This window comes from Chanos chanos, chromosome 3 (assembly GCF_902362185.1).
Source record: "Chanos chanos chromosome 3, fChaCha1.1, whole genome shotgun sequence".
In the NCBI taxonomy this organism is placed as follows: Eukaryota; Metazoa; Chordata; class Actinopteri; order Gonorynchiformes; family Chanidae; genus Chanos; species Chanos chanos.
In genome coordinates, this window is record NC_044497.1 from 43,909,763 (window position 1) to 43,937,599 (window position 27,837).

Sequence of the window (27,837 nt, forward strand, 5' to 3'; positions counted from 1 at the left end):
CTCAAACCGGAACAAGATCACCAGGAAACTCACCATGGCGGGATTTTCGTTTGTTGTGGTGACAACTGTTGTGTTCTGCCTTTAATGGAACAAAATTGTTTTTAATACATCTTTTTCTGTCGTGGGGACATGTGTGAAAAAACTAAGAAGGTCAGTTGCTAATGATCTATCAGTTGACATTGTTGGTTTGCTTTTTAAAATTCTTCTACACGTTTTAATGCTCTATCGTGTTGTCTATCTGTAGGTGAACCGGTGGCTGGGGTCGGTATTTGGGGACCAGCCGGTGCCTGAGTTTGAGGTGAACACACGTACGGTGGATTTACTGTGTCAGCTGGTGGAAAGCAGTGAGCTAAGATGCAAGGAAGTGTCTTTACTTGTAGAGGACCGCAAACAGAAAGCTGCAGAATATCACAGTGATGGTACGAGTCAAAATAATTTACAGAGCCCCGCATTTTGACTGTGTTCACCGTTTATAGCTTTTGTAAAATGCGTTATAATGATCGTCTTCACTTGCACGTGGGCGTTAGGATTGATATAATGCTTAGATCAGGGCTAAAACTGTCAGATTCTTGTATGGTCTCAGGTACACACTCATGAGACAGTTTAACGTGTATCTCAACACATTACATTTTACTAAAATAGCTGTCGCACACTCTCAGGCCTTTGTATTGTCAGCACTCTACCCTCCATCGTGAGTTCTGGGATGTTGTAATGCTTTCGCACCACTGGCACGGATTCTGCTTTAAATTAGTATACGTCATTTTTCGTTGGGCAACCGTAGGCTAAAGTGAGCTACGAGTGTGTGCACTAATATGTAATTGTAAGGTTCACTTGACACCTTCAAATTTACACTTCATACTGTAAGATCACACTGAAATGATGTGCTTTCACAGGAGCTCACCTGCAAGAGATCCTACTTCAGGGTGTGGGTTTGTCCCCAGGCAGCATGTCCAAACACACCTCAGATTTACTCTCTGTGTTAGAGGGCGTTACCATGGCACTCAGGGTCAAGGACACAGCATTGGGAAGGTAATACAAAATCGCATATTCCCATCGCTAGATTCATAGTAAACACAAACGCATAATTAGCAGATGAGCAGGGTTAGGTAGATTGTAGCATAGAGTCGTAAAATGTATCATTCTGTTGTTCATTAGGAGTAAGATTGGGGAACCACTGTCTTTGACTAAACTGATGATGAATTATGCAGTGCCCTTGATTTATGTGTGTGCTATTTAAACTCTTAAAGTCTTATTAATAGAAAAATCTTGCTTTGACGCTGATTAGCAGAAAAGTACACAGACCTGTTTCTCAAGAGTAGAACTTTTCTCAATCAAAAGGCAAGGGTGAAAACCAACAGGACTTCTAAATTTGCGCACCATGATTTAATAGCTGCAATTAACTGATTAACCAATGATTGTCAGTTACATTCCAGCAATTAATAAATTAACCAATGAGCTGGCGGAGGCAGAGAAGACGGACCGGAGACTGGAACGGGATATCTCCGCCCTTAGGAAGAAGATGGCAGCTACACTTGTCTTACGAAAAACTCTGCAAGAGTGAGAGAACACGCAAAATTTCATGTATTTGATTGACCCTTTTCCCTTCACTGTAGTGCAGTAGGTTGCACTGTCAAAGCGCAAGCCCATTAGTATGTAATCCAAACATCTTCTCTTTCTCATAACAGGTTGACGCTTCAATATGACCTATGATTTATACTGGGGATTACAGAGGGAATAGTAACTGGATTTATGCTCAGAGCATGGCATTCACAGAGTGCCAAGTAATTCATCCACCGGGATTATTTAAAATAGTTATCTTGCATAATCAGCACTTTCCTGAGATTTTCAAAGTGCTGTTAGCTACAGAGCTAATACTGCTCTGCTTTTAGTCCTGTAGGTTAAATCTCTGGCTAGTAACTCAGTAGTAGATTGTTGTGTGTGTAAGAAAGGCTCTTTGCATCCCCCTATCATCCTCCTCATATTTGTTGTAATTTAAGAAAATATTCACCTGTTTTGTCAGGAGGTTATTCATGAGTCCTGAACATTTTTACTATCAATCATTATAAAACATTCACACATGCAGTCATCCCTTGTCTGTTCAGGGAACACTTATTGTTCTGATAGTTCTGGGCCCCTCTCTCCAAGGAAAAATAGAATGTTGGATTCAAGGTTATTGTCCAGTATGTCATCTAGAAAAATTAACAGAATAAATCATAATTTTCCAGATGTTAGTATTAGAGGATTGGATGATCTATGATTCTCACTGTTTAGTTGTTAAAGCTTTCTGTAAGTTACCATGAATAAAAATACCTGTTAAATGAATAGCTGTAAACATAGACATTTATACAGTGAAATAATGTAAGGTACACATGCTTACATTGTAGATCTACATTGTATGTAGATTCACCAGCAAGTCTACATGCGCTCTCTTAAGTAAATCACTTCACCTAGGCCTGAGGGATGTGTGTGCTTTTTTGCATTCAGGGACTTGCAGAAAACTATCCAGGCACAGGAAGTGGAGGCAGCAAAGGCTGAGGAGAGACTTCTCAATATGGACTTTGTGAAGAATAAATCCAGAGATCTGTCTTACAGAAACAAGGTTGCAGAGGTGCGTTGTAAAGACCCTATAGGCGAGTTATTATTGTTGTGCATGTGTTGTCTAATGTTTCGTTTTTTTATCGATTCATCGACTTCTGTCTGTTTCAGGATCAGCTGGCCTCAAGACAGATGGACAGCACTGTTACCCATCAGGCTATTCTTGAATTGTCAGAGGTATGAATGCACAAGCAGGAGTGTGCGCGTACATAGAATCTCTGCTACACGCATCACAGCCTTTCCATCTGTTTCCCTTACGTTTACTGAAATAGTTAAAAGAATAAGATGGAAGACTAGCCACTAAATTTATTGGACACAGTTTTAATGGTTTGTGTGAAAATGCCGGTAAGCCTAAAATGTAGAAAGTAAAATGAGTGTGACTATTAGAAAATGCTCTATGTTTTATTGTATGTATCTGCTGAGAATAGCATTGAAATGAGTAAATATTAATGTAACATCAAACACGCTGAAACAGTGCTACAGAATCCAGACTGTAAGAGATTGACTGTACTATCAAACATGAATCATTGTTATCAGGAGCACAGTGAGATTGCCACCTCTATTGCTTTAACGTGTTTACTGTAACAGTGTTGATTGTTTATCTAAACTCTGTTTTAGTTTCAAAATGCTTCTGTGTTTTCCTACTTCCAGAAAATTGCAACTCTTAAACAAGAACTTTTGCCTCTAACAAAGAAACTTGAACCCTACAGTGATTTGAGCCCTGTAAGAAAACTTTCTTCACTTGATTCGATGATGTTTTTTTGTATCAGTTATATATCCATCTCTTTTTCCTTTTCAATAAAGAATCCACCTCTGTTTACTCAGATCTCACTGATGCTTACCTTTGCTTTCAGAGTCCCTCTCTAGCCCAAGTTAAAATTGAGGAAGCCAAGAGAGAACTGGTGAGTTCAGTTTTTCATCTAGAATGAAATTCTACGTATGCATATGAGCATGACCTTATAGTGTTGGGCTGATTTAGATGATTTTTGTTTTGTTTTGTTATATTCTAGGCAGCTGTGGATGCTGCATTGGAACAGAAAGTGGACATCATGAATTCATCTTTACCCAAACAAAAAAGCAGAGTGTTAAAATGACAGAGCATACTTTTTGTATAAATTTGCTGTTATTAAATACAAATAATATTATTTGTTTGTTTTGTCTCACGTAATAAATCTCTGACACTGAACATATCCTGCTCGGTAACATTTTGACTATTTAAGTGGGCTTTAGTTGAGAAAACAGTACCTATAACTTGAACCACCGTTATCATTTTTAGAAACAGAACAATTAAATTGGATCCGTCTGAGAGTAACGTCACAACTGAGAAGGTTCTTGAAAAAAGCTTTGCCATGTCATGTTGATTTACTTTTCGAAATAAAAGCATTTCCTTTCCACATCACTTGGTAGCGCTGTTTGTTTTAAGTAAAGTCAAAACTGACCGGAAATGTCGCCTACACATTTTCATTACAACGACAGCTAGTGGGGACATTTTAAATTAGCAAAGTGAGCTAAGTCGTCGGAAAGTGAACATGCTTAGAGTTTTAAGTGAATAATTAACAACTTTTTTATTTTCTGCTTTAAGAGTACTGTATGTGCAACACATACTAGCTGCTTGTTAGAAGAACTATGATGTGTGAGAGAATAAAGACTTGAGGACATTTTAAACGCAGGTAAGCTAAGCTAAGATGGTCGGTCAGTGGGGATATTGTAACCTAACTAGCTACAGTTTCTCTTCAGACGAACAACCGGTGTGACACCGGCTTTGGAGAAACTTGAATACACCGTCGTTCCTTTTTTTCCCTCTAACTTAAGCTTCGCGAGAATGTTTACATGTTGTCGGCTCGAAAAAGAATTCTGACGTCGCGAACTGCGGTAACTTTGATAAGTTATCTCGCTAGGATAACTGTTTCGCATTACATGTTGATGCAGCCGCAGTGGCAGCAATGGGCTATGGGTTTTGTTTTCGGCGCCAAACGCGTCTTTCTTTAGCTTCAGCTTGAGTCGGTACAAGATCTGAAAACAATGCTTTACTTCACTTAGTTGTAGAAATTGACGGAAATCTTTCTTGAATAAATGTTGATGACTGAAAGTAAAGCAACGGGTTGGTTTAGTCTGTGCTCTGTGAGAGATACATCGCCCTAGTATGCCTGGGTGTTTTTCATACATGATGTATGACTATCTGTCTGATGGAGCAGGCCCGGGTCTGGCTCGTGCAGAGTCACCTAGCTCGAATTTCGGGTGGTGTTCTCAAGATCGTTGTGCTCTTTGACACGGTTAACACTTGTCTTTCGAATCTCAATGCGTGGACTAACTTAGTGGTGTCAGTGCCGTTTGTAATCTCATAGCCATTTAGGTTGGTTGTGTTTTTGTTGGTCCAAACCCCCCTGTGCGTTATGCGTTAATTTGGTTATCAAATAGGCAGCAACAGAACATTGTCTCTCTCCTGATGTGTCTTAGCAGTACTGTTAAATACGATATCGTTCTGCAGAAACAAAACTACCGACTCTTTAGGCAACACTCTAAGGTACCACGCAGTTTGCCTGTGATTTGTACTGAGATGTGGACTAAAGCTACTGAACAGGTGTAGCTAACCCTGCAGTTTAACAGTCAGATGAATTCGTTTTATTTTGAAAAATCTTCTGAAATACGTCGAGCAGTGCTATACTGTTATCTATGCAAGACAGTCAGTCTTTAATATTGAGGAATATTTTTTCCACAAACAGTAACTAAGCATTAAAATTTTGCCAGAAACATCAGGGGTCTCCTTTTAAATGGCACCTCCTTATTATGTTACACTATTTGTGCCTTCTTGCTCTTTTATTCTGAGAAACTCATTGCTTTTCATTGAGATTATATGAAATTAAAATGAACATCTGACCAATATTATGAGAGTATTTGAGTGTTCAGAGGTCATGAAATGTGGCTATGAAACAACTGTGACATTATTTGTAGTGTAATGTTGAAACATGTGGTAGCTTGTTTTCAGTATGTTTCTCTCTTTATCTGCCCTCTCTATTATCACTTGTGCATGGTCTTGTTTTTGAGAGAACAGTGTGTTAAGTACTTGGTTCTTGTGTTGCAGGCAAGCCACTCTCACTGAAACACTCAGCTATTGCTTACCTCGGAACCCCAGCTCTGGCCCCGCCCTCTCAAGATGGCTGATGCCCTAAAGAACACTGAGCTCCCAGAGTGCCCCACAGAGGGCGGGGCCACAGCAGAGGAGCAGGACATCTCTCTGAAACCGGAAACCACACCCACTAGCTCACCCACAGGGGAGGAGCCTATCGGCGGTCGGAGCCCGTCCATGCCACCTCCTCCTGGTCTGCTTTCAATGCCTTGTCTACTGAAGGAGCTGCGAAGAGACTCCTCCCCTGATCACCCACAAGCTGCCTCCCCTAACACAAAATCACGCCCACAAGAAGACAGTGACTCCTCCCCTTGCCTGCGTTCCCCCTCTTCCTCGGGTCACCTGGGTGACTCAGACACGCTGTCATCGGCGGAAGAGACAGCCGTCGCACCCGCCCAGACGGCCGGTAGGAAATCCCGACGCTCTCATTCCGAGAGCGATACGTCATCTGTCGCCATGGCGGCGAAGAAGAACCGTTGCCAGGAGCGGCAGGTCAACGGGCGTGTGCGGGTTCGGGGTCAGCGGAGCCAGAGGCAGAAGGAACGGATGCGGATGCTGCGACAGAAACGAGAGGCAGCCGCCAGACGCAAACCAGACCTGCTACAGGACAGCAGTACCAGCGACAGCGACATCACCGCCCAGTCTTCATCATCATCATCATCAGCCTCATCAGACAATGAAGGAGGGACAATCAGCTCACACGCACCAGGTAACAAAGCCGGCTCGCAGATAAGTAAATAGTAAAGACAACCTCAGCAAAAACACACAAGGCAAGTTACAATACGAAACAGGATCTGTCGAGTAGGCAGATAACATTAAGTTAGAGGTGAGAAAACTGGCCAGCACTAGAAGAAATAGAAACACTCCTGCAAGGACAGTCGTAACCTCTGGCTTAATGTTATTTAGCTGACTGAGAAGTCCTGAGAACGCTCTGCATTCTGATAGAAATGAATTTATGCAAAACACACACACACATAAGGAACCACCTCTATGCAGCCAGCAAAAAGTCTGTACATACAGACACACTCCAGGCCACAACCAACAGACAGAATGCTACACAACCAAACCTATACAGGCAGAGGGTGACTTTGTTTTTGCAGATAGCCCATCTGTAAATACAGAGTTGAAGACAAATGTTTTACATATGCACTCACATATCATACCACTGACATGAAACTTGTAGAAATGAAGCATATCTTTATTTATACAACGTGATACCAAGCATGTGTACACACACACACACGCAAATACGCTTGCCACTGTTTGATATTGCATGCTGATAAATGACTGCAGTCACACAGAGAAATAGCTGTGGTCACAAGACCCACACTACACACACAAGACATTGAAGATAGAACACACATGCACACAGGAGCAATCGGATATGTCTCATAGAGTTATCTCCCACATGTTTTGAGGAGTTGGAGAGCATACACATAGATTCCCATACTGCTAGAGCCTTATAGAGTACACATGCAGAGAGAGCAATGTCACCTGTTGGACCTCAGTAATGGAACTCGATAAACCAAAAGAGCGTGTGTGTGTGTGTGTTCCTGTATGTGTGTGAAAGAGAGAGAGCGAGGAAAAACCTGATGTCATATGTGAGACTGGAGTCCATTTCAGCAAAAGAGCAGTGCAGTGCCAGCTTGCTCACATGTTATGGCTGCTAACTGGGGACCAGAGGGTTGCTGGTTGAAATGCTGAAATGGACAGATAAGAAACTGTAGGTCTCCGGAGCACTGCTGTTGTGCCCTTGAGCAAAAGACACTATCACCCCCAGTAGGTTGTGCCAGAGGTACTGCTACATGGTGGCGCTTGTCCCTCCCTCCCTCAGGTGTCCTTACGATGAGTAAATAGAGAGAAAGAGGTTAAACATTTTAGCAACTTTGATTTGATGGTTTGTGGTGGGGGAAAAAAAAAAATTAGAAATAGGAGCAATGTAACAAACTATAATTAAACAAAGACAAGGTCGTACTTCTAGAAAAGCTGGTTTTGGTTTATGCTGTATGTTTAGTTGAAACACTGTGTGTCTGAGCTGTTTCTCATTGACATTAGACTCCTCATGTCAATACACTTCACTCCTGTGGTTCTTATAATCGACTGTAATCTTATATCTATGCAGTATTTTTATGCTTCGGTGCTGTACTGAAATACTTGGTGTAGTGTGTGTTAATTTGGGATTGTGTAACAGTGTGTTTGAGTAATGTACATTAGAGATACTTTGTGTCCTTGTCTGTTCTTGTGTGGAGTTCTGTTATATGGAGTATGTCTCTCACAACTTCAATGTCTTGTATATTTGAACTTCTCACTCATGGTGCACATGCGTTCAGGACCATTTTGAGGAGTCAGGTTGGTCTGATGTATCTGTCACTCAGCCTAGTGGAGCTGTTTGTTCTCTGGGCTGTGAAAAACACTGCTGGTGAGCTAGCCGTGCCCTCAAGCTTGTTATTAATTTATTTCTCATTTTGTTGAATCAGACAGACAGTGTCTTGTAAAATAGCGTGTGAGCTCCCTCTGCCATTGCTACTCTCAGAGCAGTAAGCAGTCCACTCGAGTTGAGGGAATGCCTGTGAACTTAGACTGATTCAAAGTCGATTGAAACAAACATTAACCTTCTGTTGATGTCGAGGTGTAAAGACAGATGTGTCTTGTTTGTTAGGGTGTGTAATTGACTGGTCGTGTAAGTGGCAAGTCCCTAAACCGTGAGTGTGGTTTTCACGCCTTGTGCTGTTTGATGAGGCTGCCACTGCTTACAACCAGAAGATGGTTCACTCATTACTGCCACTACCTGGGAACTGATGGGTTCTAGTTTAAATTGTGAAGAGAGTGATTGGAAACGCTTCCATTGATATGTAGGGCCGCGTTTTCACTGTCCTGCCGCAGAACACTGCTGTCGAAACCCCCTGAGCAAAAGTCATCTCCTCAGATTCGGAGTGAGCGTCTCTCTGTGGGGCACCTGCGGGGGGGGGGGTCTTCTCGGTCTTGTGATGGTGTGTGTGTGTGGGCGGCACAGCACCCAGTTCCCAGAAAGCATTGCGAAAGCTGCATGAACCGTTTCCCTCATCGGCATGAGTTCCGGCGTGCACGCTGTATTTCCCCCGCGCCGCCTCCCCTTCTTTTTCTCTCTCACTTTTTCTCTGTTTGTCTGACGTCTCTCTCTCGGCTTGGCCGTCTGTCTTTAAGCTTCTCGCCATCGCTCGGAGACCTCTGGATCGCATCAGCGGGGGCGGGGCTTCTCCGACAGCGGCGTGACCAACACCACCCTGGGCGGAGTTTTGGAGGAGGCGCTGACAAGATTCGCTGCCATGCAGAGACAGACGGAGGAGAGGTTCCGCGTATGGATGGACAGACTAGCCCGTCTTCACTCTGACGACGACGACCAATCGTCCAGTGAGCTCAGAGAGGGGCGGAGCCAAGTTAGCTCTTTCCTGCCCTCCTCTGAGTCTCAGGAGACACTGGCAGCCTATCAGCTGGCTCGACTCAACGCCAACCCCGCCCCCCCTTCACCAACCACCGCTCTCAATGGAAACCTGGAGACTACTGACCCAAACCTGCTAAATGTCTAAGACTGGGAGGAATGACACACACATACACACACACACACACACTTACTTCCCCTAAGAAAAACTCGCCTTTGAGCAATACTTCTCTCTGTCTCTTCCCCTTTTGTGTTTCTAGCTCTCTCTCGTACACTCTCTTTAAAACCCCTTTCACTTTCTTTCTCTGTCTCTCCCTCATTAACTCTCTTTCTGTCTCACTCTCTCCGTCTCTCCCTCTTTAATTCAGGGGTACTCATCAGAGTTTGTGCCTTTTGGAATAATGTCAACCTGTTTGCTAGTTTTTGTGAGTTTTTTGGTCAATATAAATTGTAGCTGTATGTGTGAGGAGTTATCGCAGTGTAACGTGATTCCTACTGGAAGATGTTTCTACTGCTGAACTGACTAAACCCAGACTGGGCCTGGCAACATTACCAAATTCACCTCGTGTGGTGGATGAGCTTTGTGTTGGATTTTGTTTTTCTTTTTTTTCAGAAATTGCATGTTCTAAGCTGATAAGAACAGCATGGCATACTGACAGTCTCTCTGAAGACAAACACACCCACCTACCTGCTCATAAACTAGCCTATACACACTGTGATAACACACTATAACTCGCACATACATATGAGGAGACTTGGTTACACTACACACACACACACCTACCTATCACACAGCAGGGCTTTAAGCATGAGAACTTGAACTATTTAGCGTGTGTGTCAGTGCTTAATCTGTTTACATGTAAGCAAACCCTACGCACACATACATAGTTATTCTCTTAATGAATGTGTGGATATGGCGTTAGGGTTGTCATCTTTTAACCAATGTGTTTTGTTTTGTTTTGTATTGTTTTTTGGGGGGTGAGAACATCCATTTTGTTGTCCTGCTTGGAGTGCCTGTTCTTATTAAAAGGGCCCTGGAGGGTTCATCTTATCTGTGTTTATATCATGTCATGTTTTTAAGCTTTGTTTATTTGCTGAAAATACTGTGTCACTGACATTTGTAGTGTACCTGTCAGGGTGAATTTATGTCCCAAACCAAGAAAACAACCAATTAATTTGTTTTTCTTTTCATAGTTTTGTCCAATATTTGTCACACAAATCAAACAGTAAACCATTCTCGGGATCCAGCCTTTGGCCAGAGGAGAGAGAGAGAGAGAGAGAGAGAGAAGGATTCTGTTCCTCTCTGAGTGGGTCAGGGCACTGTTAACATTAGTTCCTTCAGCTGAGGCTCTTATCCAGATTTTTTTTTGAGGGTGGGTGGGGGGGTTTCCGCTCATGTCAGAGGCTGTGCTGGATCAACCAGGGGTCAAGTGCTCTTGCTCAAGGACATATCCCAGGACAAGTCTGCTAATGCTGCATTGAATATTGTGGATGAATAAACTACTCATTTTGAAATATACCAGCCCCATTCATTATCATTCTTGTACTAATGCACCAGATTGAACTTGTTCTGTCAGCTGAATCAGGTGTTGCCCAGTGAAGGCTCTAGACTAAAGGACTGGGAAGATCAGACTGCCTGAAATGAAAGGATGAACAAACCTTCATCTTTTTGCCTTTGTGTTGTTACTGTAAACACATTCTATTGATGGCTTTGATTTACGCCCCTGATTGTGAGTGCTGAAAATCAGCATCTCCGTAAGATCAGAACTTCACGGAAACCATGGCCTCTCATTGTTTTTAGCCAGAGGGAAGCTGAAGTTAGCAGGCCAGAAAGTAATGGTGGAAAAGTTACGAGTCCTGTTCGATAAAGAACATAGCCGTTTGAAAAATGGGATGGGTCGGCTCTCTTTACAGAGTTTGGACTTGTTGTGGAATCTTTCGACCCCTCAGTCACAGATAGCCATATACAGTTTCACTCACATTCTTCAGAACCAAGTTATAAAACCATTATGGTCATTTAAATCAGCTGTCCACTGTTTATTGCTATTTTTGAACGATTTTTTAAGCCAAGTAAGGACCAAGCCCCAGTCTCTGGTTATGGTCCTGTGTTGCTGCCTGTATGATGTACTCAAAATGCCAAGGGTTTTGCTTAGCCAGTCTCAGACTGATTACACATGTTTTTTTTCTTTGGCATCAACAACCAGTCGGTGCTTTAGAAGCGATGTGTGTGTGCGTGTGAGAGAGAGAGAGTACTGGTATAGCATATGGGCTCTGAAAGTGTGTCTGTGTGTGTGTGCATATATATGTGAATGTCTTGATGAGGATGCCTATGTGGGTTACTAATTGAAATGATGTGTGTGTATCTCCAGTCGGTCCTGCAGTGGTTGGGCACTATGATATCTCAGACACACACTCAGAGCAGGAGAATCAGACAGGCTCTCACGCAGGTCAGTTTCCACGGTTACCAGTGCTTTGATGCTGATACTGTTCACTAGTGTCTGCTCACACACTCGTATAGCCCTGTGTACACAATGCACACACACACACACAACGCAACACTCATAAATCATATATATGAACAGTTATGCACACACACACATCGCCAAGAGCAAAACCTACATGCACGTCTGTGTATGTAGAACCACTTTGACATGCACTCCATCAAACTACACATTCACAGTAGTACGTGTACACCACACACACACACACACACACACATTCAAATTCAAACATACTCCTGTGCATAAACTCATCCCTAGCATTCTGTGTGTAAGTGTCCACAGTAGTTCACATTTATCACACACTCTACGCTGTGCTGATGTTAATTGGAGACCTGACAGTGGTTATGGTACCATAATGCAGTTTCTCACACAATGTTAACATGTACCGTTAACATTAGCATGGTTATTAATGCGTTGACATACATATGTGATACAGCAGTTCTCATACAGCATGAATGTAGTTTTCACACAAGGTTAACACGTATTGTTAACATTACTATATTGTTATGTGAAAGCTGCAGTATCATATGTATATGTTGACATTTATTATTTTTAGTTAAAAAAAAAAAAGCTGATGTAATTGGTGATGTACTTTCTTTAGAGGTAAACCTTTTTTCTGAGCTCTGTTTCGTATTAAAGTAGTGTTGCACTGTGCCATGTCATTACAGGTGCTGTAGATGCAGAGCCTCCTCAGGTAAATTTACCCTCCAGTGACAGTGAGGTGGAGATTGTCGGAGTTCAGGAGAATTCCAGGTCAGTCCTTCTTAGCTTGGCAAACTCACACCTGCTCCTTTGCATTAGCCAAACCCATACCTGTTCCTTTACATTAGCCACACCCACAACTGCTCCTTTACATTAGCCACACCCACAACTGTTCCTTTACATTAGCCAAACCCATACCTGTTCCTTTACATTAGCCACACCCACAACCGCTCCTTTACATTAGCCACACCCACAACTGCTCCTTTACATTAGCCAAACCCATACCTGTTCCTTTACATTAGCCACACCCACAACTGCTCCTTTACATTAGCCACACCCACAACTGCTCCTTTACATTAGCCACACCCACAACTGCTCCTTTACATTAGCCAAACCCATACCTGTTCCTTTACATTAGCCACACCCACAACTGCTCCTTTACATTAGCCACACCCACAACTGCTCCTTTACATTAGCCACACCCACCAGATTTCTTCTGTTGACAGATGCCACAACCATTAAGGCTTCAGTGGCATTTACACTTTGAAAAAGCCTTATCTTCTTGACTAGACATACTGAAACATTAGTATACGTGTGGAAATGAAATTGGACAAAGAGTGCAAATGGTTTCAGACTTCTGTGTCAGTGTTAATATGATGTGGTTTAAGCATGCCTAACCCATGTGATGTATGTTTTCAGTCAGGTGTCATCATTGGTTTCTTGGGAGGGGGGAATTGTAGGTGACTATTTGTAGATGTACTTCATTAATGTTTGTTAATATGTCTTTTGTTGGCATTGTCTTAAGATTCCCACGTGGTGGAGTGATCCAGTCTCTCTCTTCTTGGAAGCAACGGGCCCCCTCCCCTTGGGCAGCGGTTTCTACGCAGTCTGGCTGGGCCCCACCCCCTGAAGTGGTGGATCTCACCCTTGATGAAGACAGACACAGATATTTGCTTTGATCATGCACACAAACACTCTCTTTGTCTCACACTCACACACTCACACACACACACACATACATACATACACGGTAGGCCGAGTGGATATATAATCAAATTTAAAGAGCCTAACTTTTATTGGCGCTTTCATCTGAATACCCAAGGAATTAGAATACCAGGAAACATGTAATACAACTCTCAGTAAAGAGAGGTATGAATTTTTATTTTTTTTTTGTAATGTAGACACACACATGGACACACACCACATGAATGTAGAAAGGAGAATCTGTCTTCCTAAGGATAACTGGTGACAGAGATGACAGTGTATACTGTAGTACAAAATATTTTTCAAAAAATGAACCAAGTAATCCCTCAGATTTTGCTTCATTTGGATGTACGTTGGAACTGCTCGGCCAGTCATATGCACGCACACACACACACACACACACACACACAAAAGTACACTGACACTGATACCTGCTGTACCTGCCTCAGGTGTGACTTGCTGGTCTAACCCCCTCTCTCTCTTCCTGTGTCAGAGTGCTGTTTTTTTTTTTTTGTTTTTTTTTTCCAACTTCCTATTAAGCTGCTTCAAAAGCAAGGTTCAAAATGTGCAGGTTTTCAGTGAATATAGCAATATTTCCCTGGCTCTGTATAATACAGTGTTTGACTGTATGAGCGAGACACAGAGGCGTTCGCTATCAAATATATTTTCTGCTGCTGCGTGTGAAGAGCCTTTGAGTGTGTGTTTCTCACCCCACACAGTGCACTTTCACAACTACACTGTGTCTGTGTCTGTCTGTCGGCCTGCCTGTCTGTCTGTCTGTCTGTCCACTGTCACCCGCTGTTTCGGAGCATGTTTTACATGTTACTGCATTGGGAGTGTTGTCATGCAGATAGGGAACCCTCCTGCTTTCTCCCAATGAAACTTATCCAAAAAAAAAAAGAAAAAAAAATAATAGCATCATCAAAGCATGACAAACTCGTAAAGGTTATTTTGATAATCAGAATTTATGAACTGAAGACATATATGATTTTTATTTGATTTATGTTTTTGGAGACAGAATATGAAGCATTTACTAACACCTTCTTTGACTGCCTCTGTCTCCTGTGGTCACCTCACACTAGCCCAAACTCAATTCTGATTATTCATATATCTACAATCGTGTATTGACATAACAATACTGCATTTAATTAATTTTGTTTAGAAAACAGTTCATTATTATATTGTCATTTGTGGATCTTTTATTTATATATAAAATGTAGTCCTATTGTGAAATCATTTCAGTCTTTTGACATTTTTGGTTACCAGCTTTTTTTTTTTTTTTCCTTTTTTTTTTCCCAGTCGCTTTTTCTCACACAGCTACCAAATGTCTGAACACTGAGAGTGTGTGTTTTTGTGTGTGTGAAGAACGCACACCACCTGAATGTGAACTCCATTATGTTTGAATCTTCTTTTATTTGACCTCTCACCCCAAGAATAAAATAGCAGTCAAGACAAAAGCGGACCAGGACACTGGCAGACAGTTTGACTGCGAGAGACTTCAACAAAGCTTTGCCCTCCCTGTTCTGTCCAGACCAACCCCCACTCTCATTTCATTGGACCTTGCCCCTCAGACCCGGTCACATCATGATCTCCACAACATTTGACTGGTTCCTGATCAAGGGAAATAGTGGAGTGCGTGCAGATAGAGGCAAGCTAAAGTGAAAGAATGTCAGACAGTCTGCAGACAGCACTGTCACACACTGCTCACTCATTTCTGACTGACCCATGGCCCTTTAATGGAAAGAATCACCAGGTTTCCATCTTTTCACCATCATGTTTTTACCTTTAAATAACCATAGATATGGATTTGATCCGTTTGCTATAACATGTCAGTTTGAAGATTCTAACAGTTAGCTTCCTTGTGCGTGGAAACAATGGAAGTATGCGAGGCAGAGATTTTAATGTGCTTTTCATGCCAACGTTTCTAGAACTATCCTCTATCTATGGAGTTGATGGTGAACAGATTAGAATATTGGTCAATATTTCCTTTAAAGGTGATCTGAAGTGACCTGAACATGTTCAAGCAGTAACATTTTTAAGATCCATTTGCTCAGAGGGCCAATGAGAACTACTGTAGAGTATAAACTAGAACTGTTACAACATTTCTGACCAGTGCCCTTTCCTCTCTGGTCTTTAAAGAGGGAACAGGGGAAATGGTCTAATGGTTGGCATGGAGTCTGATCTTACAATTACTCAGTCCATTAATGAAACACTACATCTGTCAGTGAATTTACAGCATTTACTAATTTATCAATCACACTATCTGAGTCAGCTAACGCTCACTATACGTAAATACTGATCTATACTAAAGCGTCTGATTTAGAGATCAGGATTTATAGAACCAAATACAGGAGTATGTTCCTGCAGAACTAAGTGCACATAGATATTGCTGAATTGCAAGAGATGCCATTTCAGGAAAGACTGCTCATGTGTTTGCAGTTTCACATTCATCACAAGTAAACACAGAGCCAAGCCCTGGATGTAATTAGACCACGTGGTAGTTTTCTTTTCACAACAGCAAAACGTACAAGGTACTGAGAGACAAATTATCACTATGTTTTAACACGATAACTGTTACACAACATAATGTTTTAGCTATGGTGTCACGGAGGTCAACTTACCTGATTCTCGCGGTCTGGACTGGGCACTGGACATTAGCACTAAAACCCAACAGATGGAAAGCCATCGGTCAAGTCGTCCTCTTCGCTGTTGTCTCATCTGAGAAAAACCCGTTTGCAGCAATAATGACTCTTCAGGAGAGGAGAAAAAGACAGGGAATGCCCAGCATGGCTGCACTCAAAGTATGTCAGGACCTACTGCAGTTTGAGCTCTTCTCTCACTTATTCAACCATCTTTCATTTTGTTTTCATTTTCATTTCTACTCCAGTTTTTTTTTTTTTTTTGTCAGTATTTTTATTTAACTGAATGAGTGTTAATATTTTTGGCTTCTGCAAGTCCTTCATTGAAGTGAGTACATAGTATAAAAGGAAAATATTTTAAAATAAATAGTTATTTAAAGAGTGCCAGTGTCTGTCTTTCTGTTTTCTTTTTTTTTCACAGTATGCCTCAATGATTTACATAATAATAAAATCTTGCATTATTCTGTGTGCGTGTGTGTGTGCGCATGTTTAAGGAGCACGTGTTCCTTTTGTAAAGACATTAGGTGCACTGTCTAGACATCTTCCCTCTGTGCAGAAGTACACTCAACGTCACTTGGTTCACCCCCCACATGGGAAAGCAGCCCATCACCTCAGGCACTCAGGGGAAAGGTCAGAGTTCAGGGGTAGACAGCTGCCACGACAGGGCCAGATTACCGCCAGGACAAAGAGTGGAGAGCTCCCCCTGTCTCGCATACGCACTGCCTGTCAGCTGTATGCTAATGTGTGTGAGTGTGAATTAGCCATGCAGCTTGACATGGCATACTTTTCAAGGTTTTACTATTTAATGACAGTATAAACATAAGACAATTCAGTATTATGTTAGATCAACTGATTGTCCCAGTGCTTGAAAGATTTGACATATCAATATATATTTAACCAAAACAGTACCTGCAGCAAACTCATTCTTACCTGGACTGTTCACATGTAGTATTAATTCCTGAAAATTCTTATACTTTTTGAATTTAATTGATAAATTAAATAGTAGTACTGTGTAATCTTGCATAATTGTAATATGTTTCCGCAGCTTTTAACAGGTAGGGTTTCTGATAAGATGGTATTTTATTCAGGAAGAACTCTGGCATCCAGTGGACGGAAGCATGCACTACAGTCATTAGAATGTCTTGAACTCAAAATCAGTGGAGGCTCTAGTGTTTCACAGGAATGTCTTTAAACATCAGAATATGTATGGATTCTTTTTAAACTCTAGAATACCTGCTGATGTTTGTCATTGTCAAAGGTATGTGTTTCTCGTCTTGGTGCATGTAATTCCGTCTGTTGAAAACAAAGATGAATTCAGAATTTAAGAGAACATCAGGATTTTGAACAGATATGTGTGGTGATGTCAGGGCCTGTGAACAATTTGGTTATTAAAAGGTTAAATTTTTTAAATTTTGTTGGTGTGCTGAGAGAGGCAGGCAGAGGGGACTGCCAAGTGTGTTCAGTAGAAAGAATGAACAGAAGGGGCTGAGATTATCAGAGCTCAGACCCCTGTGTGTGTGTGTGTGTGCCCGCTTATCGGGGGATGGGTTTGAGATTGACATATGGGGCTGCTTGTCCCATACTCATACCCCACCCCCACCCCTACCTTTCAATCTCTCCATCACTAACATTGCCAGTGTTGGGGGGAAAAAATCTAAGCCACAGGTGAAATCTTCTAACCATCTTAGAACGCACACAATCATTTTAACCTCAACTGCTTTAGCTGTCAAACATCACAAAAACCGGATGTATTCAACATTTTGCGTAATATTGAATACCAACAAACACTGCATAGCCCTTAACCAAGGGCACTGCGTAATGATATTGATCATTCCATTACAACATTCATTCAGTTACATCAGTAGAGTGGTAGTATTTTTACTGTTTATTAATTCTTTACACACATCACTGACGTCATTCGTTATAACGCAGATCATCTTCTGCTTACGCTGACGTTATTCCACGCACGCGCAGAATGGCACCCCCTTCCCCCAAGATAATTCACAAAAGACTTTGCTGCCTGTCTGTCTATTTGATTGGCTTCATGTAGAGTGCAGTAAACGGAGCCCTGAGCTTTAATTGGCTGTAGCTAAAGCTACGGCTAGTTAGGGTGTGTGTATTGATTGGCTGAACATATCTTTGTGTACACACTGATTGGCTTGCTCTGTTTTTATCTTTGTATTGATTGGCTACTTGTGTCTTTGGCTGCAGTTTGATTGGATGTCCATGTCTTTGTGTGGGAGGCAGCTGTTGTGTGGTGTGCATTTGAATAGTTTTGTATTGGGGATAGAGGAGCGCCCATGGGCTAACAGTGCAGCGACAAAGGAGGCAGAATGGTATTAGTTCATGTCGGATATCTGGTTCTTCCCGTATTTGGCTCAGTAAGAAACAGAGGTATAGTTATTTTTTTTCTCCGCAGTCTCTTTCACACTCACATACACATACACACAGACGCTGAGCTAATGTCGCACGCATATAGCTTACACATACACGGAGCTAGCATGCCACCTCGCTAGCCAGTAATCTGATGCGTTTAGATGCCATTACCAGAACAAATACATAAATATAAACAAATAACCCAAGACCGTACGCCGCTCTGTTTAACTTGAAAGTGTTGCAGCTAACATGAAATACTGCACTGGTGATGTTACAGCTGTCGTTTCTATGTGTGCTGAGATAGTGTCATTTGCTCTAATTGTTCTGGACTTATTTTTCGCCCTTTGAACAAAAATATTTGCATGCAGGCGTAAATTGGGCTTTTCAAGTGAAACACACACGGCCTGTAATTTGAGTTGAAGAAGATAATGGAAATGGCTTTACAGATAGTCACCATGAGTCGGTCCTGATCTTTTGTGTCGAGTGGCTTTCTCCACAATAAAGAACCCTTCCTTTTCACGGGTTCTGCTCCACGGCTTTATCTCATTGGTGTGAATCCCTGCCTGTGTGTTGGTAATAAGTGATTTTATTTGACTAGTATGTGCCGTAATTTCTGTGTCCAAATGCCAATGGCCAAAGGATGATGAATAATTTAATACGTTTTTATATTCAGCTAAACGCTAGTTCATCGCTGCAGTGGCGAGACACCCTCCAAAATATCCCCATATGAACCCGTTTGTAGTCCCTGGCGTTAGTGCCGTACGTTTGTTATCTGTTTGAAGATAAATCCAACAAACCGAAGACGTTATTTGCGGTTGACGTTAAATAATTTATACGCACACTCAACCAAACCGTTAGTGGAAATGGCCGCATTTAAGACTGCCTCCATAACCAACCCAACATGTTTTATTTAAAATCCCAGCAATAAATCCACAGCGAAGATCTGTGCTGATTATGTAATAATAATTTTATGACGTACATTTTACAGTCATACCGTAGCACCAGTGATTTCATTATGCCTGTATTTCTGTTTCTTTTATTTTTTTTCTCTCTCCTCTTCCATAGTCTGGAGGCTGCCTCTACATTGCGCATCTCTCAGACCTCTTGTTCCCCCTCCATTGTGTAGTTAACGATCATCAGCCGCCGCCGCGCGCTACCCCTCTGCCTGTCCTGCATCTAGCTGTATTGTGACCCCTTCTTCCTCATTATCTCTTTTCATCCGAAGACGACATTTGGCATTAAAAATTAAAAAAAAGAGTTATCACTCATCTTCTGATATCCTTCTGTGTAACAGACTGCAGAATAACACACTCTCTCTTTCTATCTCTTTCTGTAGAAGTCTCTGTCTCTCTGTTTAAACAGTCATTGTTACTCTTATTTAAATAACCCATTGTAGCATTAGTTATTACAACTGTCATTGTGAATGTCCCATTTGGTGTGAATAGATTTGACATTTTTTGCTGTAAATTTCTGTGAGGTGGATGCATTTGTCTGGTTTCGATCACAGCCATGCTTGATCGAATCCTCCCCCAAACCTAATTTGTGCCCTGACTGGGCAGAAGCATGCACAGTGCCCGGCGAGAATTGATTTGAGCATGATGGTCAACATGTAACACTATCATCATGGTGTTGAAACAGAGAGTGCAAAGACACAGGGCTCCATTTTAACTACAGTTGCCCTTGGTGACTCTGAAGGCTTTGTCCAAAACGCTGAAAACAATTCTGTCTTACTTAAACAAATGTTTCGTGAATAAGTTGACCTATACTGCTATTTTATTCATGTCGAATAATAATAAATAATGAAGTTGCTATTTGGCAGGTTTGTAAATCACATAGTTTCCTGCCTAGATCATAATTGTGTGTAAGTAGCCAAAAGCTCAACATTTCTTGTATTTCTGAAACTTAAACTGGTAGAGTAATCTAAGTTGCTATTATATGTTAAATATAGTTTACTATATAAGATCATTTTACAAAGCCTCTGAATGGTGAAGTCACTAATGTCAAAGCCATGTCAGAACCCTTGCTACAGCAAGGCAGTCAGTTGACAACTGTCATAGTTAGAAAGAACAACCATGCTTGCTCAACACAGCTTGCATATCAGCATTGTTTTCAGTGTTAATTCCAGGGTCAGTATGCACCGTTTACTAGTCTATATCAGTTGACTTCATAAAGTCAGCTTTCATGTAGTGTTATGTAAAATTAACTCAACATTTTTTGGCTGCTTAACACTAAGTGCCTCTGAACCTTCTCATGTATCATATAAAGAAGGTCTGAATGTTTTTAGCATTTTTGGGTTGAAATGCTGTACGTCCCGGTGGCACACTGTGCTTGATCACTGTATTGACCTCCCCATTCATTTGGATGTTGTCACTGCTACACCAAAGTTAGCATGTCTGTGACTGCGAGCCATAGCGCTAGTGTTCCTAGCGTGTTAGCGCTCCTTCAGTCAGAATGCCATCCACTTTACAGGGATCACTAGTAACTGCTCTGCAGTAGAAAACCCTCCTAGAATCAAAATGTCTTTATTTCTTTGGTTGTGGTTCTTTGCATTCTGTTCTTGTATTAGCCTCTGATGCATGACCATGTTTATTTATTTATTAATTTATTTGAATTTTTATTATTATTATTATTTTATTTATTTATTTTTTTTGACTTTGAACAGCAAACTCCAATGTATCTTTGTGTAGAGACGTCTCGCTGTACTGACTTGTGTTGTAGCCAAACACATTCTACCCATTGGATGCTGCTTCTGTTGTGTTAATCCTATGGAGCATGGTTGGGCTTGCCTTTGCTCTTTATTTGCATGGAATTACGATGATTATTATTATTATTATTCTGATCGCACAGTTCCATTCATACTAATATTTTCCAATAAAGACTCTAGTTTTTTTCCCTTAACCCTCAGTGTGCTTCTTGCTGAACTCCATGTGTCTTCCTTCCGCCTCCCACTCTTTGGCCTCTCAGGCCCTGTCAACCAACTCATTTCTCCAGTCCCCCACTCGCTGAACTGGGAAATGTAGGCTCTTTCCCCAGTGCTGCTGGGAAATGTATTATCACCAACATAGACATAGTCACTTCCTCTCAGACCCACACATATCTCATTTTCATTTTAGCGTCTAGTTTTCTAGTATTGTCTCTCTGTCTGTCTCTCTCTCTCTCTCTCCATCTCTCTCTCTCTCCCTCTCCTTCTTTAGCTACCCTAAGGTCTATCATATTGTGCACAAAGGGAGTCAAAATGTTCTCATGAGGAGACTTGGATTTTGGGAACATGTCATTGCAAAATGGGTGAATAACACACTCTCCACTGGCACAATGCAGCCAAACTTAGACCACATCCTGGCACAATGTCACTTTCGACTAGCAGTCATCAGTCAGGTTGAAAAATGAACTGAACAGAGTTATATACTCTCTACTGCTGACAAGTGAATTATTACTGTAAGTAAATGAATAAAAATGACCAAAAGCTAGTCATCAGTTAAAGGGGACCTTTGAAGGGGCTGTAGAACTAGCTCTGTTAAATTTGTGAGCTGAAAATGTTTAAGCTGCTTTCAGTCATAAGCTGCTTTGACATCTAATTTCATCTGTTTAGAGTTACATATCACTATCCTTGGCAGGCCTGCAAGAGAAGATTCCAGTAAAATGTCAAAATAAATGATTGCGTTCTGTCAAATCACCACCACAATCTATTTCCTGTGACAGCAGATAAAGCAGTGTATCCTGGTACCCAGTGCTTTTTGATTCAATCAGAGACTTCCAGATAGTTAGTCTGTCCCGTTTCCCAGTGGAAATCTTATCTTATTACTTCTCACTGAAACAACGCTCTCTGGGCCCAGTTCCAAAATGTTTGCTCACACTTGTTCACACGAACATAATTGGCAGGATGAGTAAAAAAAGAAACCAAAAAAAACGACTCAATTTGACCTCATGTAACCTGCCCACTCGATTATTCAGATCTCTCTTCCCTCGACCTGTGACAGCGTCCAACAGCTACAGCACCGTCCCGTACATCTGTAGCTTTAAGTCTACTTAAAGAACGATGCTTGTGTAAAATTGTTTCCTTAGAAACTGGGTATTTTGAAATAACTGACTGCAGTAAATCATCTGCTGACTTGATTAAAAAGTAATTGAGTACTTTCTCGATACTTTGAATAAGTATTTTTAAATGGATGCTAGCTGTTTCCATTCGACAATTGCTTGACATAAAAATATAAATTACATTATTAGATCAGCAGCTGCCCCCTGTAGAAGCTGTTATAAAAGTACAGTGATTGCGGTGATTTCTTAAAATTGAGAACTTCAAGAGGAAGTTGAAGTGAAAAAGTAATTGTCACAGGTATTGCCAGATAGTGCAGTTTTCTTTTCCATTGAACAAAAAAAAAACCCCAATAGGTCAGGACTATTTGAAATGAGTATTGAATATTGGTTTTTATTGCTTTTTATATAAACATTATAAAATGAAATAATCAAATGAGGTTTTTTTTCAACCCCAGAACCTTCATCATGTGAACAAGGAACGAATAAGACATTTACAGTGAATAGTTTGGTCAAAACAGCTCGCAAATCCATTTCTGTACTAAGAGAAGCAGACCTGCTGTAAGGGCCCTCTAAAGAGAGGAGCCTTTTTGTGCAGTTTTCCTCATGTTGGCAGTCTAGTTTTGCTCTGTGTTATCCTATGATTTACACTGGCATCCATCACATCCTGAGATAGCATTCTCTAAAGCATTTTAACTGTGGTGTTCAGAGTAAAAAAAAGAAAAAAAAAACACAATTAACACTCCCACCTTAGCCATAAGATCATCACCAAAGAACCCTGTCCTTTATACTTTTCTTATTCTGTCTTTATCTCTGACCAAGGAGCTGACAGCTCTAAATTTAATCTTAAAGAGTCGTACAGCTAAGCTGTAATGAAAGGTTTAGAAAGCTGTCCTGTCTGTTGCTGTATAAAACTGAGGATTTATATTTGTCCCACAATGCATTTTAACCCATCTGAGATAGCAATAAATACACACACACACACTAGGGGCAGTGAGCACACACACGCCTGGAGCAACAGGCAGCCACAGCCACGGTGCCCAGGGAGCAGTTGGGGGTTAGGTGCCTTGCTCAAGGGCACTTCAGCTGTTCATTCACCCCCTCCGCCCACATTTTTCTTTCTGGTCCATGGGATTGGACCGGTGACCCTTTGGTCCTAAGCCAGCCTCACGGCTGCCCCCGGAAGTTCTGCCTCAGTGCCACGCCAGGGAACATCCCTGCCATGACCCAGATTTGAACTGGGGTTGCTGCGGCCACAACGCAGAGTACTAACCGCTATACGATCACAGCAAGCGACCAGAGGCCGCACACAAGCATGCACTTGTTCTCAAGGCGGAACTCTTCATCAGGTTGCTGATGTAATACACTGTGAAAACAGATAAGAGAAATTACTTTTTAAAAATCTTTTTTCTTTCATTGGACATTGAATTATGGATATAAATCTGAGTTCAGTAAGCCGAATTACCCGAAACATGCAGCTGAAGAATTTAATTTCTAACCAACCTGGATGATATCAAAATTCAGCTCTAAGTATGTTTAGGTATGTTATACTGTACTGTATGTGCCATTCAGTCACAGTCACAAACTCATACACAATGTGCCCCTTACTGACTAAACATTGTAAGGTAGGTATGGATTACTGTGTGTGTGTGTGTGTGTGTGTGTGTGCAGTCTTGGTGTCTCCTCTTCTTAGACAGCTGAGGGACTGAAACAGAAATCAAGAAGCAGCTGCCACACTATTCCACCTCCCCCTGTCTCTCTCTCTCCCTCTCTCCCCCTCCTTTACCACCATGTCTCTTCTATAACACCCATCCCCCAATGCCTCCATCTGTCCATCTTATTTTTGGTGTCCAGGAGTGTTTTCAACTGTGTCTTCCTGCTGAATCAACTCAACCCGCCCAAAGAAGCTAATGCTAGTAATGCACACCCTTTGCAATTAGGTCCAATCAGTTTTCCCCCACAGGGAATAAGCCTAAGCTGCCACCAAAGTAAAGCTGACAATTTAGCCTGAGCAAACAGTGTAGTCTAAATGTTGTATGTGTGCAGAAACAGAAGATTCAAATTCAAGTACCCCATTTCAAATAATCAGTTTTAAGAATGATTTTGAGAACTGTCTGATTGTACCAACCTGTCGGATCAATTAAAACATTTACTTGTGTCCATTACTTCACCCTGTCTGTCCATCAGAGGTCACATGACTCTAGAACATTCTCAGGGCTAAGTACTTTTTAATCAGCAGAGACCCATCATGTTCAGGAATCAAAGCCAAAGCTTTGAAATAATGGGTTTACCCCATCACTGCTACTTAAGTTTAGGGTTTTCTTACAATTACTATGAAACATGCTTAGGAGAACTTCACAAGTAATCCTACACACAGCCACAATCTATAGTTTACGGGCAGCCTGAACGATTTAGAATTTTAGACTACAGTCCTCCCTCCCTCCTTCCCTCTCTCTCTCTCTCTCTCTCTCGCTCTCTCTCTCTCTCTCTCTCTCTCTCTCTCTTTCTCTCCCTCTCCCTCTCTGTCTGTCTGTCTGTATAAATATATGTACTTGTTGGTCTTATTAGTTTTGACTGCATCTTCACTCTGATAGGCTAAGCTGATTTACACTGTCTTGTGATGGTTGTTTTTTTCTTCCTATAGGAGCACACTTCAGCAGGCACCAGCATAGCCATGCTACCTCCTGCCGCCATTTTCACTTAGCTGCCACAGCAGCACCCATCCCTGCCGAGTTCCCGCCCCCTCCCCTAGCTCCGCCCCAGTACCAGGAAGTCCCACCCTCTTTCCTACCTCAGGCCTTACAGCAGCAATACCTCATCCAGCAGCAGCTATTGCATCAGCGCAGGTACAGACACCTCGCCCAACAATAGCGACAATTAATACACCAGAAATTTCCTGTTTACGCATTAAGCAACAGTAAATTCCCTTTATACTGATATTGATGTTCTTTTATGTATATGTGTGTGTATGTCTGTGTCTATCAGACGCACGCAAGACCGTGTACCCATGAATACACATCGTTTACGTCCAGGATATGAATATACCCCACCCCTGCACGTTCCTCAGCCAATCACACAACAGCCCAGATACCTTGCAGAGGGCACTGATTGGTGAGTTATACCCGCGGGTAGCCCTACACATACAAATAAGTTACTTGTTAAAGTTCAAAGAAGCATGGTTTCTCAGTTAGACGCAAATCTAATCAAACAAAACATTTTCCCAAAATTCAGTATAAAGTTATAAATTTATTACACGTTACGTTTTCCCCATGTTTGCATGTCTAATGTATGTGTGTGTGTGTGTGTGTGTGTGTAGGGATCTAAGTGTGGATGCTGGGTTGTCTCATCAGTATCCACTGCAACAAATTCAGCCATACCAGCACTACCTGGCGTCTCCCAGAATGCATCACTTTCCCAGAAACACCTCCTCCACACAAGTGGTAAGCACGAGCACAGTGCTATACTGCATAGTTAGCTCTGGTGTGTAAGTGTTTTCTAATGTATACACATTCATATTTGTAGGTGTGAGACCAGAAGTTACTTGTGCGATTACTTTTGTGTGTGTGTGCTCGTGCGCGTGTGCTTGTATATGTATGTGTACATGTGCGTGTGTGTGTGTGTGTGTGTGTGCGTGTAATAATCTATGTGTGTATATGTGTGTATATCTCTGTAGGTGGTCCATGAGATCAGAAACTATCCATACCCTCAGCTCCATCTGCTGGCCTTACAAAGCCTGAGCCCAAACCGCCATGCTACTGCTGTACGAGAGAGTTATGAGGTAAACACACACATTTTCAAATGATTAGCACAGATACACATCTACACTTGCTCTCTCTCCCTCTCTCTCTCCCTCTCTCTCTCCCTCTCTCTCTCTCTCTCTCACTCACTCACTCACTCACCCACTCACACACACACACACACACACACACAAACTGAGCTGTGCTGTGTGTGTTTGTCAGGAGCTGCTGCAGTTGGAGGATCGGTTGGGGAGTGTGAGTCGTGGAGCCATACAGACCACCATTGAGAGATTCACATTCCCACACAAATACAAGAAGGTGCATAGTCACACACACACACACACACACACACACACACACACACACACACACACACACACACACACACACAGTCTCTCATATATACCAAGTTGTAATGTCCACGGCCTAAGGCACTTACATGTTTGTTTCAAGTACATGAAGTAAAGTAAATTTTATAAATGGGGGTTAGATGTATTCCATTAACGCTGACAGTTTCAAACACTGGTTTCCCTTTTGCTGTAAGAATTTAAGTATATAAAGTTGAGATCTTTTTTTCCCCAAATGCATCAATCATCCATCCGCAGACAGTGAATAAAAATGTGAAACTGGTAACGATGGTCCACAAAGAAAAGCGTAAACAGAAAGGGAACATTTAAAAATGTAAACTTTTTCCCCCCGTTCAAAATAGAAGTATTTGACAGACAATAACACCACACTTTGAACTCTGACTGTCTAAATATATACATCCCCGAATCCTAAGTCACACCCTGGTGTGTTTATGTGTGTGTAGAGGAAGCCACTGGAGCTGAAGTTGTGTGAAGATGAGGAGGAATCAGATGTTGATGAGAAATGTACCATCTGCCTCTCTATGTTAGAGGATGGAGAGGATGTCAGGTAACACACTACACCCAATTCAGGAACCTCATATGGTAGATCTATTGAAAAGGAACCATCAAGTCCTGAAACTGGCACTAAGACATGTGTCATCAGCTGCATGACTTCAGGTTCACAGTTAAAATTAGTACGGTCTGTTCTTTAAACTTCAGCCTGCTGAGTACACACAATAAAACAATATAGTACTGAATACAGTGTACAAGTTTGTAGACTGTACCTGCTGTGCAATACACAACATAAGAACATAGTACTGAACACAATGTGCAAGTCTGTAGACTGTACCTACTGTACAATACACAACACTGAACTACAGCCACCCAGTGTTATGAATCCTTCTTATCAGTACAATAATTTACAGCATCTCTCTCTCTCTCTCTCTCTCTCTCTCTCTCTCTCTCTCTCTCTCTCTCTCTCTCTCTCATTTCCTCTCTCCAGGAGACTACCCTGCATGCATCTCTTCCACCAAGCATGCGTGGATCAGTGGTTGGCCACCAGTAGGAAATGTCCTATCTGTCGTGTGGACATCCAGACACAGCTCACGCCAGACAGCTGAAGCACACATAAACATACACACACACATTTATGAACCAACACTGTACATGATTTACAGAGTCAAGAAGATACATACACATTTGCATCCCCCTATACATACCTAACCAAGCCAATGAGCCATCAGACACATACATGCTTTACTGAGCCAATGACACACACCTATGACTACATGCTCTCACACACCTGCACACACACACACACACACACACACACAAAGGATATAATTTGTGTCTCTGCTGGGCTATAGGACAGTGATTTG

At 41.8% G+C, this 27,837-nt stretch overlaps 3 protein-coding genes across 4 annotated transcripts; all 3 read left to right on the top strand.

Annotated features, from left to right (window-relative positions):
• Nucleotides 1–129: 129 nt before the first annotated feature.
• haus1 (HAUS augmin-like complex, subunit 1) lies at nucleotides 130–3,689 on the top strand. Its single transcript, XM_030770066.1, has 9 exons — nucleotides 130–150; nucleotides 245–419; nucleotides 894–1,029; nucleotides 1,423–1,557; nucleotides 2,485–2,608; nucleotides 2,707–2,772; nucleotides 3,247–3,318; nucleotides 3,450–3,497; nucleotides 3,606–3,689. Exons 1-9 carry the CDS (start codon nucleotides 130–132, stop codon nucleotides 3,687–3,689), a joined length of 861 nt encoding a protein of 286 aa, XP_030625926.1.
• Nucleotides 3,690–4,193: 504 nt separating this feature from the next.
• Nucleotides 4,194–13,302, top strand: ark2n (arkadia (rnf111) N-terminal like PKA signaling regulator 2n). The gene is made up of 5 exons (XM_030769150.1): nucleotides 4,194–4,265; nucleotides 5,678–6,431; nucleotides 11,510–11,587; nucleotides 12,310–12,394; nucleotides 13,149–13,302. Exons 2-5 carry the CDS (start codon nucleotides 5,750–5,752, stop codon nucleotides 13,300–13,302), a joined length of 999 nt encoding a protein of 332 aa, XP_030625010.1. The 5' UTR covers nucleotides 4,194–4,265; nucleotides 5,678–5,749.
• Nucleotides 13,303–18,299: 4,997 nt separating this feature from the next.
• On the top strand, nucleotides 18,300–27,579 carry ark2ca (arkadia (RNF111) C-terminal like ring finger ubiquitin ligase 2Ca). Of its 2 annotated transcripts, none has more exons than XM_030769949.1 (8): nucleotides 18,300–18,360; nucleotides 25,019–25,240; nucleotides 25,353–25,485; nucleotides 25,691–25,814; nucleotides 26,048–26,152; nucleotides 26,334–26,429; nucleotides 26,923–27,026; nucleotides 27,462–27,579. In XM_030769949.1, the coding sequence occupies exons 1-8, from the start codon at nucleotides 18,300–18,302 to the stop codon at nucleotides 27,577–27,579; spliced, it is 963 nt and encodes a 320-aa protein (XP_030625809.1). The 2 variants fall into 2 exon arrangements, with proteins under 2 accessions (XP_030625809.1, XP_030625808.1); XM_030769948.1 differs by having other exon boundaries at nucleotides 25,019–25,237; nucleotides 25,347–25,485.
• The last annotated feature ends 258 nt before the right edge of the window (nucleotides 27,580–27,837 follow it).

Coding starts and splice junctions, on each gene's coding strand:
- ark2ca (XM_030769948.1), top strand. CDS start 18,300: ATGGTATTAGTTCATGTCGGATATCTGGTTCTTCCCGTATTTGGCTCA. Junction 26,430..26,922: donor TCCCACACAAATACAAGAAG/GTGCATAGTCAC, acceptor ATGTGTGTGTAG/AGGAAGCCACTGGAGCTGAA. Junction 27,027..27,461: donor GAGGATGGAGAGGATGTCAG/GTAACACACTAC, acceptor TCCTCTCTCCAG/GAGACTACCCTGCATGCATC.
- ark2n (XM_030769150.1), top strand. CDS start 5,750: ATGGCTGATGCCCTAAAGAACACTGAGCTCCCAGAGTGCCCCACAGAG. Junction 6,432..11,509: donor AATCAGCTCACACGCACCAG/GTAACAAAGCCG, acceptor GTGTATCTCCAG/TCGGTCCTGCAGTGGTTGGG. Junction 11,588..12,309: donor TCAGACAGGCTCTCACGCAG/GTCAGTTTCCAC, acceptor ATGTCATTACAG/GTGCTGTAGATGCAGAGCCT.
- haus1 (XM_030770066.1), top strand. CDS start 130: ATGTGTGAAAAAACTAAGAAG. Junction 151..244: donor TGTGTGAAAAAACTAAGAAG/GTCAGTTGCTAA, acceptor GTCTATCTGTAG/GTGAACCGGTGGCTGGGGTC. Junction 2,773..3,246: donor CTATTCTTGAATTGTCAGAG/GTATGAATGCAC, acceptor TCCTACTTCCAG/AAAATTGCAACTCTTAAACA.